The 18,828-nt window shown below is 38.9% G+C and overlaps 1 protein-coding gene across 2 annotated transcripts; it reads left to right on the forward strand.

Moving 5' to 3' along the window:
• Positions 1–2,365: 2,365 nt before the first annotated feature.
• Positions 2,366–18,705, forward strand: LOC134448669 (meprin A subunit beta-like). Of its 2 annotated transcripts, XM_063198333.1 has the most exons (15): positions 2,366–2,549; positions 2,736–2,754; positions 2,929–2,970; positions 3,072–3,109; positions 3,525–3,603; positions 4,109–4,226; positions 4,382–4,560; positions 5,427–5,645; positions 5,741–5,896; positions 6,168–6,392; positions 14,636–15,079; positions 16,200–16,365; positions 16,603–16,683; positions 17,900–17,977; positions 18,547–18,705. In XM_063198333.1, the coding sequence occupies exons 1-12, from the start codon at positions 2,499–2,501 to the stop codon at positions 16,304–16,306; spliced, it is 1,677 nt and encodes a 558-aa protein (XP_063054403.1). In that variant the 5' UTR covers positions 2,366–2,498; the 3' UTR covers positions 16,307–16,365; positions 16,603–16,683; positions 17,900–17,977; positions 18,547–18,705. The 2 variants fall into 2 exon arrangements, with proteins under 2 accessions (XP_063054403.1, XP_063054404.1); XM_063198334.1 differs by lacking the exon at positions 17,900–17,977.
• The last annotated feature ends 123 nt before the right edge of the window (positions 18,706–18,828 follow it).

An 18,828-nucleotide genomic window follows, 5' to 3' on the forward strand; every position in this document is an offset into this window, starting at 1 on the left:
GAAGCTATCTTAATGTCGCTTAAATGCACCTACCTCATTGAAAATGTGATAATACCACCACTTCAAATACGATTTAGTAGCGCTACCTTGCATTTTTGGGCAGCTGGAACTGTGTGGATGATCATAGCACATAGCTGGATTGAATCTGTTAGCGTCATTTAGCATAGACTAACTGTAAGTGTATTGTCACTGTTGACTGTTCATATTGTGCATGCAAGTAGCAACCAAAGTAATGCTGATATTGTGTACAGTTGTCAAAGGTTTTCTTGTAGAATGTCATTAAACGATATTTGTGAGATGCCTCTTGGTTGCTATTTGTAGTAAATAATAATCAGCAATGCTACTGTCCCCAGAATGGGCAAAGTATTTTGCTGATATTAGCGTTAGAATCCCATCTCATTAGCCTTCCTCATGTAACCATCGCAACTGAACTGAGATTTAATAATAACGAATAGTATTGATTTAAGAACCCAGATGTGCCATGCTTCACAATGTGCATTTTATTTCAGCGCCTTCAGTTATACATTGCAACATTAGTAGAGATTGTTGTACCCAGTAATCATTCTCAAATCAACTAAAAACATCAACAAAACATCTTACCCCTACACTAATGCGCATCAACCTTGTATTACTATGAAAATGTAATGGAAAGTCAAACTGATTGTTTACAGGGTACAAGGAGAGAGCTCAAACTCCACTGAACAGCTAAACACTGGAACAAAGAGAGAAAGAGAGAGAGAGGGAGATATTTTATATGCACTTTGTTAACTCCTGTTGTTGTTCGTTGTTTACAGATCCCACCACTGACCATGGCTATGAGCTTCAGATGTTGAGGGACATGGTGGCCACTCAGAAGACGGAGATAACCAAGCTGACTGTACAACTACAGGCAAAGGATGTCCAGCTCCAACAAAGACAAACTCCATCCACACACTACTTTGGTGTTAAAACCAGTCTGTGCATGAAAGTGATGTGGCAGGTTATTTCCAGTAGCCTACTGCGCTGGATTCACCTATGAGCAGTTTAATACCTTGTATGAGTTCAACATTTCAAACAGTCCAAGTACAGTGGCAAACCAGACCATCCTTTGTGTAGTCAGCTGTTATTTACACTGATGACATTTAGACAAGTGTAGCCTATGGTTGCAAAAGATTCATTCAGATTCCACATCAGTTTACAGAATGTGAGCACAATATTTAATCAGTCAACATCAGTCCTGTGTATTTATTGTGTATGATGTATTGATTATTTTGTTATTGTGTATTAAATACCATCCATCATCATGCATATTGTCATGACCTGTGTATTTTCATTTTTTCCTTTAATGCTTTAACCCATTTCATGTCATGGTGAATTTACCTGATGACTTAAGCCACTTCCAAGTGGGTATGTGTGGTCTGCAACAACAGTGACGTCCACAGGAGGTTTGCACCAAATAGCTGAGGTGCTCCTGTCTGCCTTTGTAGGAGAGCCAGTTTGTCACCTATCACATGGAAGTTCCTGGGTGTAGGGCAGTAGGCCTACAACAAAATTCTCTCCAACTTCCACTGTTTAGCAATGTTGTAGCCAATGTATTTGATGATTACTGGCAATATTTGTTTATCTATTTACTGGACTTTAATGTAGGCTTATTGTTTTCCTAGTGACAGTAAGAGACACCTTATATAGAAAGGCTAGTAGAAAATTTGCATTATGATATTTATTTATAACAGCAGCTTTTGCAGGACAGAATCTATTCGGCTTGTGTTGATAATAATAAACTCCTGGACTATTTCCAAACTTCCAAATGCTTCGTTTTGTGAGTAGAGACCATATTTGTACTACTGTAGAAGTTTGGTGTCATGACATGTGATTTTTGTGGGGTAAGTTTGGAGATACTGTGAATGCCCGCCAAGCTATTCTGAATAACGATACAATAACTCGGTAACTCTGCTAATGTTCGCCCAAGCCAGAAAACACTTAGGGTGGACTACTGGATGGATGTAAGGTAATGTATAAAGGTATACAATCCTGCTCATGTTACAAAAAAACAAAAAAAATCAATGAGCACGGTCCACTGACAGTTTTGGCTGGGCCCAGGACAAAGACATCTGAAAGGGCCCCACAATCAATGCAATGTAATGTAATGAAGATCCAATTCCGGGCACCATCTCTGCCTGAGCCAGGGACAAGTGACCCCTTTGGGTTTGGGGCCCTTTCAGATGTCTTTGTCCCGGGCCCAGCTAAAACTGTCAGCTGTCCTGACCATGCTCATGGGTTTTAGAGCATTTGTTAGAGCAGATGGAAATGCAAGCAAGGCCAGAGGTATTGTGACATCAGAGAAATGAAATTCTAATTACAATAAAAGAAAACAGTTGGCCCAGCTGTATGTGTTTGTGAATGTGCTTGATGTGTGTGTGTCTGTGTGCATGTGTGTGTGTTTAGATATAAACATGTTTCTGTGCCTGTATTAGGTCTACATTAACATTGCTAGTCACCTTGAAGATAATGTAAGGAGAATGCTGGTGCCATTTCTATTAGCGTTGAATACACTGGGGACATGCAGTCTGGTAGGAGGCTTTAATACAGCCTAATTATGGATTCTAGTGTACTTCAAATATGAAGATAAATTAATTAAAATATAACATCAGAAGCCTTCATAAGACCCTCTGGCAATGTCAGGACCCTTGTAATGGAAACCCTCCCCATCACCCCCCCACCTTCTGTTCAATGATCTCTCTCTCTCTCTCTCTCAGCCAACACTTCATGTCCTAGGTGAGTTTGGCTTTTAATAATTACAAAAATTAACCTATGACCAGTCAATAGGTCTAGGATAACACTTTATTTAACTACGTCATTATTAAGAATTAACGTTTATGTAGTATGTGTGTATCATGTCGATATAAAAACTGCCCTGATTCTGTTAGAATGGTAATCTTTTTTTCCAAGATCTTGAAGATGAAGCTCACAGCATTTATGAAATCAATGAAGGTAGGTCTTCATCAAACACAAATGAAGGATAGCAATAATATTTAATGTCTCACAAACATGTATTTCTACAGTGAATATTTCTTTGCATTTTTGCATTCTAGATGCAGGACTGGATCTGTTTGATGGTGATATTATAGAGGTCAGTGGTTTTCAATTTGAGGCATTCATGGTGGTTCCTTGCATCCTTGATATAATTAGGCCCTACATCCTTTTACATCCTTGATATTTAGGCCTAATCATGTAGCCCCATAATGTACGCTGTTCCACCATTGGAACAGTGTAATAGTCGTTAAAAAGTTAACTACCATAGTACTACACTACAATGACATGAGACGGGGACTTCAGTAATGCACTCACCACGACTTGGTCACTGCCAATCTGGTAACAGCACATTTATAACGCTGTGTCTCGAAGAAAAAAAACTCAGTGTGGGAAGTGTATATGGTAGGCCTATCACACATTGCCCAAAGTCCTTAATTATCATTTAATTAACATTTCTTACCTATTTGAAAAAAAATCATCACTATGTTATTTACGCTTCAAATAATCTCCAGAGCAATGTCAGGAGTTCTTTACTTAACGAGAACGCAAGATGGGACAATCCTGTTCCTTATGTGATGACGGGCGATCTTGGTGAGTATAGGCTTAGCATACTATACATTGTTGCTAGTGCTGTGATTTATATTCAGTTACTAATAAGTTACCAATAGCATCAGAGGACACAATGACATGATAAAAATGGGAAGGTTTTAAACACATTGAACATGTTGGTATAGGCTATGTGACCACAATACCACAGTTTACATTCTAAATTGAAAAAAGAGAATAGGCATTCACAATGACATATATATCATGTCAACGGTGTAGTCTACTTTTTTGAAGTGGGTATACTGTCTATTCGAGTATTTTTTGAAGTGGGTATACTGTATATATTTGTGCTGTTCAAAACAATGGATCAATCAATTTTAAGTGGGTATACTGAAGCCCCTAAAATTTAGAAGTGAGTATACTCCGTATACCTGCGTTCTACGTAGACTACACCACTGTATCATGTATATGTATAACCATATAATAATGATAAGATGTGCATGTAATTGAATCAAGTTGAGCTTGAAAGTGTTGTGATCCTTCCTCACAGGTTTGCATGCCAAAGGCATCATTTTAAGGGCACTTGAGCAGTTCAGGCTGAAAACGTGCATCGACTTCACTCCACGACAAAATCAAAACCCCTACATCAGCATTGATAAAAGAGGAGGGTAAGAGATTCACTGTGTGGAACTCTATTTTATGCAACATCTTCATTAAATAATGATAAAGAAATATAATTAAACAATAAAATTAAGTAAATACAATTAAATATTGAAATAACGGGCTACACTGATCATTCTGATGTACTCATTGTGTGTTACAGATGTTGGTCTTATGTTGGAAAAGTCTTCTCTGGTGAACAGGTTATTTCTATTGGGTCCGGCTGTGAATGGGTTGATATTGTAGAGCATGAACTCCTCCATGCCTTGGGCTTCTACCATGAGCAATCCAGATATGACAGAGACGACCATGTCACAATCGTCTGGGAAAACATCCAAACAGGTTCTCAACATGGTGCTCAAAGAAGCTATAAAACTATAACTGTGTTCTGTGTTGCACCAAAATGAATCAGTGTTTTTAGAGCTCATATTGATTCTGTATAATCTGTTTAGAGCTCTGTAAAAAAAGACACATTCCCATTGAATACCTGTTGTGAAGACAATGTTAACAGAAATGAAGCCCATCCTCAACAAAAGGAAATAAAGTAGGCCTACAAGGTGCTATCTAATTATTCACCTAGCACAATTAAATAGTCGGAGGGTCACATATTCCAGGATTCATCTGTTTCAGTCGACACCATGTGAGTAATAAGTATGTGATCCCTTGCTGATTTTGTTGGTTTGCATATAAAGACATGATCAGTCTATAAATTCAATGGTAGGTGTTTTCCCTCAGGAGAGTCAGAATATCAAAAAGAAAATTCACTGTGCAAAAAATCCCTTCTGATATGCTCAAATAATGTCATAAACTAAAATAAATGTCTGATCTATGTCCTGGAAAACACTTTTAACACAATTTAATATTTTCTTTTAAGTAATTTTTTGGATTATTTTTTATACTGTGTCCATGTTAGAATATGCCTACAATGAAAGACTGATCATGTCTTTATTAGTGGGTAAACTAACAAACTCATCCAGGGATCAAATACTTATTTCTCCCACTGTATCTGTTGACAATCCTGTCTTCTCATTCATAATTATCCGAGTCGACACTAACAGCCATAATAGTCGGCATTCATGTCACTATTCCTTAAAGAGAACGTTGAGTATTGAGGTCTGGCGAAATGAAACCATGGCTAAATACCTCAATGAATATAAAGATGTATGAAATGGATTCTTACTCAGTATTTTGTTCTGTCTCCTCCCAAGGAAGAGAAAACAATTTTCTAAAAAAGAGCCAAAGCACCATTAGTCTCCTTGATACGTTGTATGACTACACATCAGTCATGCATTATCGGGCAAGTGCTTTCAGTAATGGAAATGGAAACACCATCCTCACCAGTGATCCAGAATTTCAAGACGTGATCGGCAAAAGTACAGAAATGAGCTCCACGGACGTACTGGAACTTAACAGACTCTATTGTTGTGGTAGGAACCACATATTGATCGACTCAAATTAATCAACAACATTTGTTTGGCTTTTTGGTTATTGTGTGTTACTAAGTGTTTCATTGTTAACTTAGATGCAGCCGTCTCCTTCATGGAACACTGCAGTTTTGATGATGAGGGCATGTGCAATATGACAGTCCTCTGCAAGGAAGTGTCTGGATGGAAGAGAGTAAGCCAAATAGATGGAGGTCCCTATTCAGATCACACCCAGCTGGGCACCAACCAACAAGGTAGCAGAAACAACAGTAGAGAAAAGAACAACTACTACTACAACCACAACTACTACCACTGCTACTAGTACAACTACAAAACTACAGCAAAAAAAGTCAAATACACATGTCATACACATCCTCTTCGAGTTTATTATGCAAATCCAATCAGTAGTTTTTTGCGTCATGTTGCTGACAGACAACCAAATCACAATAGAGGAAAGGGGTTATTAACCAGAATGCAGCTAATTCAATCAATCAACCAATCGGGCTCATCTACATTATCCTTCAGGCAATGGCTTCTTCATGCACTTCAGCACTGTGAAAGGAAACGAAGGGGATTCCTCCAGGCTCATAACTAGGAGGATGACTCCAACTAGACCATGCCAAGTGCAGTGTCTTCAGTTCTACGATTACTATAACGGGAATGAAACGGATCAGCTCAACATCTGGATCAGGGAGTTCGACAGTGAAGATGATGTTGAGGGAACTCGCAAGCTGATCGGACAGGTCACGGGTAATGTCAACATTTTTTTCATTTAGTCGTTATGTTTGTCTTGTACTTTTTTCTTGACTTGTCAAGGAACATCCGGCTATGTTAAAGGCTTTAGTTCGATAAAGAGTTGTCTTTAAAGGAACAGTCCACCATTTTTTTTCCCCATATTTGCAGTATTTCCAAGCATTGTTCATGATTGTGCATATAATTTTTTTGCCTATTTGTTTGCTTTGCCCAGTTTATCAGTAGGGTATAGCCAAATGCAATGCAAATGGAAAGAAACAAAACATTTTCAAATGTACTTATAACCTACTTTAAAATTAATGGATAGACTAATACAAGAATTCCAAAACGCGGCTTATTTAAGGAGTTCAAGGCATTTGAGAGACAAAGTCGGCATAGGCCTAGTCTTATGCCTAGAGGACATTGAACTTTAACTAATAGCGCAAGCAATGGGTGTTGAATACTGGAAGAATCGCTCACAAGGTGATACAAGCATGAAACTTGGCACAAGTGTTCATTAGGACATGCTTATCAATATCAGGGGTGGAGCCACTCAGAATTCCATGTTGCATAGCAACGGTTGCTAGGGAAAGCATTTTCCCTAGCAACCAGTATCAATTATGCCATTTATGATTGATTTTGTGGTATGAAGGCATCTGTACCCAGAGTCATTTTCCTAAAATCACTGTAGCAATACTTTAAGAGGTTATACATGGCAAATATGTACAATAATGACCCCTTATGATGTAATTTTATCCACCCAAAATCATTGTAAATATGTGAATAATAAAAATTGTCATGTCTTTTTTAAAATCATGTCAAGTGAAACAGGCTTTACAAATGTCTCTATATGGCAGGCCTATATTTATATTATATACCTGTACCAAATACTGCCAACTGACCAGAGAAAAAAAAAAAAATCAGGAAGAAAGAATGCATATAGTATATGACATGATACATGCGTGCTGTGTTGAGAAGTGTCATCTGACAGTGGTCCTCATGCTTACCCCAGTATTATTAATATTTAAATCCAAACCTAAATGGGTGCCACATATCTTTAGGATGACTAACATTCTTTCAACCTCACGGGCCTAATTATATGTCAAGTTAAAGGCAAGTTACATTCAAAACAACAGTATTTGGAATGCAAAGAAATGTGTTTCTCCCTATACTAGTCAGTATAACAATGATACACCCCTCTACTGACTCTGTATATTGTATAAGTTAAAAGTACCAAACCTTTCATTTCTTTATAACACTAGGCTATAATATTTCAGAGAACTATTGATTGCTATCGACTATAGCTAGACAGAATTGAATTGAACATTTTCAATTGGCAGAATTTCACTGCCAAAGGCATTGTTTTCTCACAGTCAGCTTTGTGTAGTCAACATTTGAGATGTGCATAAACACATGTATAGTCTTAACATCTGCTCTATCAACAACACTTCAACAACTCTGGACAATTTGCACTGTCTTCAAGCAAATTTGACCAAAGAATCTTCCACTGTGCTGAGCCAGTCCATTCTCACTCAGCCAGAGAGGACAACTGCCGATATGACACTACATGTCTGCATTACAATAGCCAACTTCCCTCTTGATATGCTGTGGCAGAATAGCCTTGGTGAGTGGGAGTCATTGGATTGCAACAATTTAGAGAATCCTTCTTGAGATCGAATCACAGAACTCACACCTTGACCACCTCTTAGGGAGGTGTGACATTAACAACTGTAGAGAAATATATAAATTCTACCTCAAGAACTGACGATGATGCTTATGGGAAGTGAAATGTTCCTTAGGCATTGTTCAAGAGTGCCCCAGTCATAGATGAAAGTGTTTAAAGACCACACACATTCTTCCCAAAACCCTCACCATTTTGCCAGATTCACAAACATCAGCTATGGCAAGAGACTGAAATTGGTTTTCACAGTGTTCACAGTCTGAGTTCCACAGCTAATAGTCTGCATGAATTGTATATGAGTATGTTTGCATGCATGATGAGATATGCTTATGCTACAATAATATCAATGGGTTACCACACTGACTGCTCAGCACCACACAGACTAGCCTAATTTGAAATTAATATTCTTCCCCAAAGCTGTCACTACACTGAACTTACACTTACTGGACTGTGTTCATCTAGTGTAAAGGACTGTGCATCTTGTAGGGAAGCTCCAATCTCAGTATACTTTGTATAATGTCAATTAAGGCTTTCTTTTATTATCTATTCTATTATATTATATTTTAATGCCATTGTTTTCAACGGGACACCACACAGGATGCCCAGAACCAGAATATGAACTTGTTATATTTCCAAGTAGCGAGATTTCAATGGGCCCCAACCTGGCCACCCCATGGTCAAAACTCTCCTGATGTAGAGGAACCAACTTGGTTTGCTTTCACTTCAGCTTTCCTCTCTTTGCACAGCTCTCCATCTAATGTATGGATTGAATGTTTGTATGGATTGAAGAGTATTTTGTTTTAATTTACAAAATACCAAGTGTCCCAACTTTTTGGATACCAGTTTGTATCTTAATATTGTAGCACCCAACTCACTGTACTTATATAGTGATTAATAAAAGGCTACCAGGACATGTCAAGAATCACTTAGGCTACAATTAACAACACAGCACTGCCCTAACTGTGTTCATTGTCTTGTGTCTTCAAAAAGTAAATAGAAGTGTATATTGTACAGGGCTTGGACAAAATAATGGAAACACCTGTCATTTTAGAGTGGGAAGTTTCATGGCTCAAGTGGACCAGCCTGTTGGCCAATCTTCATTAACTGCACATTGCACCAGTAAGGTGAAGTGTGGAGATTCAACAGTTTTGCTCCACATTTTGCAATGCACACAACACAATGGGTGACATATCAGAATTCAAAAAGGAGAAACTCTTTTTTGGATACAGTCTAGGTCAGCACCGAAACATCCCTTTCAGAGAGTTCAGACAGCTTCCTCTTGCATCCACAGTTATTCACTTTGGATGAAGATCATCCTTCTTGGTGGTATGCAGACATTACCTTGGATGCTGTGGCTCTTGATACATCATCAAGACTTGCTGTCTTGGTCAAAGATGCAACAGTTACACGCGCACCAAGAATTTCTCCTTTTTGAACTCTGATATGTCACCCATAATGTTGTGTGCATATGTCACCCATAATGTTGTAAGCACTGCAAGATTTTGAGCAAAGCTGTGCTCTTACCCTGCTAATTGAATCTTCACACTTAACCTTACTGATGCAATGTGCAGTTAATGAAGATTGGTAACAGGCTGGTCCACTTGTGCCATGAAACGTCCCACTCTAAAATGACAGGTATTTCCATTATTTTGTACAACCCCTGTATTTTTCCACACAATTTCTATGACTTCAATGGAAAAAAATGACATCAAAGGGACCATTGTTGCACATGTTGCTAATGTATAACCTCTTGAAGGATTCATGTAGTGATTTTAGGATACACGGTCAATATTCAGATCACAATACAATACATACAATTGCTCGGAACCTGTTTTCATTGATGCTGGTTGCTACTGTAAGGAAAAGGGTGCATATTTGAAATATGTAGCCTTTTCAGCATTGCTACAATGATTTTAAGACAATGGCTCAGGGTACAGATGCCTTAATACCACAAAATCAATTTAAAACTGCATAATTAATGCTGGTTGCTAAGGGAAATGCTTTACCTAGCAACCGTTGCTATGCAACATGGAATTCTGAGTGGCTCCACCCCTGATATTGATAAGCATGTCCTAAAGAACACCTGTGCCAAGTTTCATGCTTGTATCACCTTGTGAGCGATTTTTTCACCCATTGCTTGCACTATAAGGGGCTTGTTTTTGATGGAGCAGTGCTGCTTTGTGCATGCACACTTTGCCATTTCAATGTGTTTTGGTTTGAAATGGCCAAGTGTGCCTGCACACTGCAGAGCAAAAGCAGAGAATCCCAAGGAATTTTCTAACCAGAATGCATTGAAATGGCAGAGTGTGCATGCACACTGCAGAGCAAAAGCAGGACTGCTCCATTAAAAACAAGCCCAAGGAAACTTAGGTTAGCAGACAGGCTAGCAATGCTAACATTGCTAATATAGTAATTTTCCACTAATATTACATTTGTCAATTGTATTTCATTTTCACTTTGTAGCCTCTTATTGCAGCAGGGGTTGCCGGCCACCCTATTCACTTGCTGAAAATGCTTAACTACATCATAACAACATTGCTATGACTTTACAGAGAGTCATAGTGCTGCGCTAATGCCATGCCATGCTGTGCCATGCTAACAATTATGCTAATCATGCTAACAATGCTAAGTATGTGAATAAGAGATATGCAGTGCAACCAGGAGATATGCAGTGCTACCTAATTTTCAGGCCCATTGGTCCCACAGCTCATCGGTCCCACAGCATATTCCAGCTGCTCCATGTTGTCACATTTCTAAGAGTTTATTCAAATTAAGGCGGAGAGAAAGGCACCTTCAATTAGTTTACCCGGAAATGTGGGAACATGGAGTTTTGGAACATAGGGCCTATATTTGAATAATTTCTTCCAAATATGGGAACATGGACCCTGTCTCTCTCCCACTTACTTCTTGACATCTCTTTGACTGCCCTGTCTATATAAAGACCTCAAAAAGCCCCCCAAAACATTTAGAAGGGCTACCAGTGTGTGTGTGTGTGTGTGTGTGTGTGTGTGTGTGTGTGTGTGTGTGTGTGTGTGTGTGTGTGTGTGGTAGTAGTGCACCTAACACTGGACAATCTTTAAGATCACCAAAATCCATACGGGCTACTGCAAGGCATTGTCACAGAACACTTTGAACCTTGTTGATTAGTGTGAGTTCTGTATTGTGTATTTGTGTATGCTGCTGGACATCTCAATGTAAATTCACCCAATTATTTACTGTAAATAGGGGAGACCGGGGCTGGTCCGATCAAGGGCAGGAATGATCATTGTTGATTGCCACTACACTAAGAGGTGCTGAGAGATAATTTCAACACCAAAATGATGTCCATTTGGACTAGAATAAGTCAACCTACATTGGAGTTCTCAAAGTCATTAACCCTTGAGGTGAGAGCAACTTTTCAGTTTTGGGGTGTCATTCCGTGGATTTTACACATTCCACTCAACACATCCCAGAAAAGTGACGGTTAAAGATAAAAAGATTAAACACATTTTGATTGACTGTTAAGGGACTCAGCTATAAATCAGAACAAAGTTTGAGATCATCAGATGATTGATTCAAGCAGGGTAACAGCTTTTGTGAAAAAATCTGTGCCTCAAATGGCCGGGGCAGGTTCGATCACTAATGTCAGGGCAGGTTCAATCAATGGATTCCTTTGACTTCCATTATATGGCACTACAATGGGGGTCTATGTCATTTTTCAGTAACATGAAAGGAATATGGAATTGAACTGAAGATAGCCAAATTAGGTTAAATGTTGAATGTGACGTGTTGTTGGAACTTTTTTGCCAGTAATATGTTCAACAGCTTAGGTTTTTAACAAGTTTAGTGATATTTAATGATTATTTAATCATTAGCCAATTAAACATTTCTATCTTTGCATTCAAGCTGATCTTTATAAGAAACCATGGTAAAAAAGACATGCCTTTATTAATTTATCAAGCAATCTGCTTGCTATTTCACACTATAATTTAGTTAGGCCTGTGATCAAACCAGCCCCGACTATCTGATCGAACCTGCCCCGGCAGTGATCCTTGGTCGCTACAGTAGCCTATTCGTGTTTGCTGCGGTATTACTAACAACACAAACATTTTAATTGTATTTTCAAGTGCGTGATGGATGCAATACGAAACAAATCTCGTCGGGGAGACCCCCATTGGCTTGGTTACAGAATTCTTGCTTACCAATATCACATCCCCCCAAACCCCCACTGTGCCTGCTCATTCGTTTCTCAGCCTTGAGTTTCTGAACAGTCGGCCTATTGTTTTATGAGGCAATATTTCCTTTTGCACAAATGGAGCACCCTGGTTAGATTTTAAAAGTGATTGGAAAGTAGACCATTCTTTATTTGTGATTGGCATTGGCAATGATCATGATTTTCGTGGTAATGTCAAAAAAAACTGATTGGGCCATATAGGCCTACTTTAGTGTGAGAGGTTAAACAACTCAAGATTCAATTAGCCTAGGGCCTACTTCATGAGAAATGATGAGCCTACTGAATGGAATGGGCTATATTTGCCCAGGTCTTTCTTCATAAAGTTTCATAAAATGAACTGTAGGGACTAGTTATCATAATAACTAGATTGCATTTCCTCACAGAAAATGCTGGTGTATGTTTGCTTTTTATGCATTCATTTCCCTTCATGCATGTATTTTGCCCTAGCCACAACACTGTCTGTAAAGTGACTTGTTTGTTCCCAGGTTTCCATGGATTCTGTGACATTAGTCTAATGGTAGGCTATGTGGCAATGACTGAAGTGCCATCCAAAAATGGTCTGGCCCATCCGAAACAGAAATTCTTGTGCCGTGGCTGCCTTAATCACTAACTATTAATTACTCACTAATAATAACAACTTCTTTTTCAAAGTAAACGTGAGTTTAGGCCAATATTGGCCAAAACAAATCCATTTGTCAATTTCAATCATCACTTTGCTTAAAATTAATTAATTAATTGCGTAAAAACCTGATTAACTGGGCTCAGTTGGTACGCTTTCAGTGTCAAAGTTAAATTACCTCTAGAGGTCAACAGAGGCCAGATAGCGCTTGGCATATTGCAGATTTGAATTCAGCACACCCAAATTAACAAACCAAGACTGTTTGCCGACTTTGTCTCACAAATGCCTTTTGGTGTCAAACTCTAGGATTTTAGTACTAGTCTAGTATAATTCACCAGCGTGCAAAACTATTTTCAAAGCTATTTAATCCTGTCCTGTGATCAATTGTGGCTTGATACTAATGTTCCCATTTACTTCCAGTGATTATGCTAATACTTCTGATCCAATAAATCTAAGTACTGAAAACAATGATAAGAAAATGATACGGGTTACATTCCGCCATACCGCCATTCCGACATTGACTTTTATTGGAAAAAAAACAAAAACATTTTTCCAGCTTGCAGGAACTGTTTTCAGACCCTACCTGCAAGGGCATTTGGTCCGTGACAAAATTAGACACTAAATTATACACTAATCCTGTAATTGCGCTGTCACTCTCTCCACTTCCGCTCATGTAGCAACATTGTTGCAAATGTCAATTGTTGCAAATGTCATTGTTGCAAATGTTCACGCGCCTTTACATACTTGCAACAATGGTCAAATGACTCAAAATGGCTTGGAATGACAATCAAATACTGTCGGAATGGCGGTATGTTGCCCCCCAATGATACGCACATTCATGAATAATGCTTGGAAATACTGCAAATATGTCAAAATCAAAAATGGGTGGACTGTTCCTTTAAGAGTAATATTTTTTTATATGGAGGGAAAGTCACAAACAGCGATCCTAGCGGTTGCGTTCCTAACACCAGGGCGATCCTATTGAAACTCCCATAGAAAAGTTTTTTTTTTTTTAATCCCACAAAGATATGAAGCTGAATTTATACACCAGACACATGTTTCAGCTTACAACATACGATGACTACTACCTGTGAAAATCTTGAGTAATTTTTTGCCCTATTAAGAAAAATAGAAATTGTGCCAATCTTGTTGGAAACTAGCATACTGTGCTTCGTGCTTCATTGACAACAGAGAAACAAATGGATGCAAGTTATTTGCGTTTCTTCCCATTCTCATAAACCTGTAAGTGCCATATTGGCGTCTTGTTACATATATGTAATAGCTATGTAGTAGCTTCTCTGGTAGATATGGTGGCCTCTGTGGTGACGGATAACCACCTCTCTGGCTGATGTTTGGCTATGCTAATTTGCTATGCTAATTATGTGGAGTAAACACGTCGCACATCCAAGTCAGTGTAGTCCTGTATTAGCTTTTTTTAAGAATAATAAAATCTGTTGAGATCAGTTGAAAAACAAACATTTTATCACCTGAATTGATAAAACAGGCCAACGTGCATATAATATGACAGCCACTACTCTTCGTTGTCAGAGCCGAAATGTAATTTTCTAAAGAAAAAAAAACCCTTTCATTTCATGCAGAGGCTAGGAACGCTGCCAGCAGGGGGCGATGATATTACTTTCCCTCCCTATAGGGAGAGGTATAAAGTATATTGCTGCTTGAAATATGGTTAAATGAGAATTGTGGATGTACCTCCTTATGTTTTCCTCACTGCTGCTTTGCTACTGTAGGCTTGCCACATCATTACTGGAAGATCCACCATGTTCCCCTGAATGCCTCTAAGACTTTCCAGGTGGAGTTTGTGGGCCACAAGGGATCAGGGTCTTCAAGTGGGGGCTTCTCTGTAGACGACATCAACCTCTCAGAAACTGAATGCCCCCATCAAACATTGCAGATACAAAACTTTGAGGAACGTTTGAGCACAAGTGGTTATACCGATATAGAAAGCCCAAGATACTACTCCACAGATGGTTATGGATATCAGTTTTTAATTAGTTTGAGAGGGACTTATTTTGGCCTGTATGTACGCCTGGTGTCTGGAGACTATGACGAACAGCTTGAGTGGCCATTGGCATGGAGACAGTTTACATTCTTGGTGGTGGACCAGAATCCACACACACAGCTCCGCATGTCCAATCAGAGGAGTATAACAGCAGATCCAGCGTTTCAATACTGTGAGTAGCCCACACAGGGTCATTTACCCAAAGAGCTATGACCATATTGACCACCCCAACCATTTAAGTCATAGAATGTGAATTACTGAAAAGCCTTATTCGCACGGGATAAATATTATCTATGGACCCCTGGTAATTCGCAATTACCCCCGGACCTCTGTGATTTTTCGGTGCGCATTCGGACGGGATAAATAAACGTCTGTTATTCACTCAATTTACAGACATTATAAGGGGGTACAGATGGCGCGCCTATGTGAAATTACCCCAGGACGTCTGTGTTTCGCCGAAATACAGTAGGTAATTTGCGGCGGAATTATTACCTCACAAATCGCGCATGGCACATTCGCACAGGACTAAGAACTCAGACATTCTCCGTAATTATTCCGAATTACCGGGGGTCCATAGGTAATAAAAGTCCCGTCCGAATCAGGCTTAATTGGCTATCCTTTCTGTGGATGTGCGACACGATTTGTGTTGCATTGCCGCCCTGTGTTTTGCAATATCTCAGTCTGCAAGAAGTATTTACCATTTTACTTGATTTATTAATACATGTAGCCTAATATTATGAGTGCAGTATGTGAAAAATATTCTGAATATTACTATGTTATGAGTAGGGCACCCTTTTGAAAATTCATAACATCCGTTTATCTCTGGTAGAGCTTTTGAGGCAGCAACTTCATTTCGACACATTAAACTACAGAGAAAGAGAAACATTCCAGTTGGGAAATCATTTTAATAGGTGGAATAGATACAATTTTGTGTGGACGTATGCCTTGTGAAAAGTCCCCTCTGCAGATAGTGCAACTTCCAAATGGTGTGCACACAGTCACTGAAAAAGCTTTACTGCCATAACACTACGTACACCAATATGACAGTGCATAGGGTCTTTAGTAATACATTACGACTTGGTCATTGCCATTCTGGTAATCAGCTAATTTATAACAGAGGCCATCACTTACTAGGTTAAGCCCAGAAACACTGTTTTTATAGCTGCTCGTCATAATAATTTGGACTTTGTGGTGTTTTACTTTCTTTGTGAAACATGACATTGTAACTGCGTTGATGGCTCGCCATTGTCTCTGGATTGTCTGGGTATTTTCTCTTCCCTTTTCCTATACAGATGGGTCAGATTTCTGGGGAAACCCCCGTGAGGTCGGTGGACTTATCGGCAATGGTGAGACTTTCTATGTGTCACATAGGATTGGATATTCATATGAGTTTGGATGACCTTCGGCAAAGAGACTTTCTGAAAGGAGGGGATGTGATCTTCTCTTTCTTCATGCAAGGTTGGTGTTGATGCGCCACAAGTACTTTGTTTTTTACTTCATGTTTTCTGTGCCCAGTGGCACATAGGGGCATTGTAAATCTAAATAAACTATATTGCCATACCTTTATAAGTCTCAGCACCCCTAAAAATGATTTGCTCTCATCTTTTTGATTGGTAAATGATCTTAGAGCTACACTGTTCATATACAGACAATACAAGTTTTATTCCCATTTTGCTCTCGAATATCTTTTTTCAGATATTAGGTCTTTGGAGACAAACAACTCTCTGCCCTGCCCTGGCATTCCACATCAGAACTTCACAGCAGTTATCCAGGACAGTGATCAGTCAGGTTCAAGGTGCATGGATGACTGATACTGTTTACGTGGTTGACCTTTAATGTGAAAGTATGGCCTTTTTGTTGAGTTTGTTCCATAGGGGGGAGCTGTAAAAACAAGGTTTTTGCCTGTTATCTAGAGATTGTTACGTTTCAAACCATTTCTTTCCTTACAGTTTTTCTCAATTGGTTTTGTACATTTCTCACAACAGTATAACATTCTGAAAAGTTTTTGTTCAATTGTGACTGCTGTTACCTGTGCACATGATAAAGTCAGTTTCTCATAGTTTTCAGCATATAGCAAATGCTTTGGTCCACCATGCAATTGTTGTGTACAATTCTCAGTCTTTTCGTACGTTATCAATTGCTTTTGTCATATCACTCAAAAAGCTTTGTCACTGAATGCATGAAACTCACCCCCCAAAACATTTAGGCTCATAGGTCATAGCTTAAGTCTTGACATGCAAAATGATTTACCGAGCTGTCATAATGTGTATACTGTATAATTTCCATTGGATTTTTGTCTATAAATGTGATGTGAATTGGTAAAATGCTTCCAGGTAAATATTGACTCTCTCTAATCAAAGGTAGTAGAAGGGAAAGAGAAAACAGGCATGCAATACAACAATAGGCACTGTACTGCATTACATTACTCTATGCCTCATGTGCCCTTATATTTACGCTCCATGAAAAATTACAATATTTCCCTAGAATGACAGAAAGACAGAAGGTGCACTTTATACAGTATCAGTGTATTGTTACAAATTTATTTTACTTTTCAGTTCTATATTTTTTTCACATGGGCCTGCAAGACAAGTAAAAAGGGTGGTAGGGGGCGCATTTTGACAGCTCAACCAGAGTTGGCTATTTTTTGTATTTTGCCATGAGAAAACCTGTCAATAAATAGGTCATACTTCAAATTTATATCTAGTATAATCTTATCTGATCAATGTGATATAAGGTCGAATTTACAACATTTCCCAGCCGATCTAAACAACATTTCACTTCAGAAAAGATCCTCAAGAGTGTACTAGTCAATTTACAACATGACAAATGGATTTGACTAACTTGTCCACACACTATGACACAATGACTAACCATTCTGCTGGCACTAACACGTTCATTGACACAAAAGTTTGGTTTTGAAAGACAAACTAACGATTTTGAGCAAGAGACTTGGTTTTTCAGGTCATCCATGGTGTTTTGCCATTTGTTAAAGCTGTTTTGAGAATGAATATTATGTTTTGCAAATTGCGAGAGAGAATCGAGAAATCTACAAAACCAATTGAGAAATACTGTAAGTACATTAACCCTCTCTCTCTGAGACTCTGCTTGTCACCCATCTTGTTCCAAACTGATTTAGTGTAACCTGGCTCTTGCAAGATACAGTATATGTGGCTCCACAAGCCTCCACCAGATCCACACATACACATAAGTGTGGATGACAACCATACTTGGGGACCCTCAGAGTAGGGAAGAAAGCAAGACCAGTTCACATTGAGGAATCTTGTGCCAGCATAGATTCTCCAGTTTTCAACTGTATCGTAGAATCTACCACATGTTGATTCTTTAAAAGATGAACAGAGAAGGGTTTTGAAGGAATTTATTGGTGGCAACGTCCATCTTCTGAAAATGAACACAACATGGCGCTCTCCCAGATGTGTCAAGCGATGTGGAACTACATTCATTTGGCAAGAGCCAGGTTAGATCTAGTAACAGGGGGGGGGACAGGGTGTTATGCTACCCATTTTCTCGGGGAGTGTCCTTTTTTCCGATCAGAGCAACTAGCACATCCCATTGCAGTTCTTGGTGGGAATGGCACGTTGGGCATGAAAAACTTACTAGGTTGTGGTTTGTTTGTTCCAGCTGGGTCAACTTCTCTCCTAAGACGACATGCTCCCCTCTCATGCTGCTCAGCACCTTGCTCCTGTTGTTGAGTCACTGATGCCCAGGACAGGCTATGTATCTATCTGTGTGACCTGTGAAGGAAGTCAATTTAGTCAAATTAAATGATCTCAGACAATGTTTTGAGGGGTTTTTTTTTCAATGCCAACATTAATGTCCCCATTTTGCAATGATGATTCATCTGACTGTCGAACTGTTATTGCAGATATTTGTTTGCTCAGCCAAATTGTAAAAATAATTAGA

The sequence above is a fragment of the Engraulis encrasicolus genome, chromosome 5, assembly GCF_034702125.1.
Source record: "Engraulis encrasicolus isolate BLACKSEA-1 chromosome 5, IST_EnEncr_1.0, whole genome shotgun sequence".
NCBI lineage: Eukaryota > Metazoa > Chordata > Actinopteri > Clupeiformes > Engraulidae > Engraulis > Engraulis encrasicolus.

Bases quoted from the DNA above. Each gene is read 5' to 3' on its own strand.
- LOC134448669 (XM_063198333.1), top strand. From the start codon at position 2,499: ATGCTGGTGCCATTTCTATTAGCGTTGAATACACTGGGGACATGCAGT. The intron at 4,227-4,381 runs GTAAGAGATTCA...TGTGTGTTACAG, and splicing joins AGCATTGATAAAAGAGGAGG to ATGTTGGTCTTATGTTGGAA. The intron at 5,897-6,167 runs GTAGCAGAAACA...ATTATCCTTCAG, and splicing joins GCTGGGCACCAACCAACAAG to GCAATGGCTTCTTCATGCAC.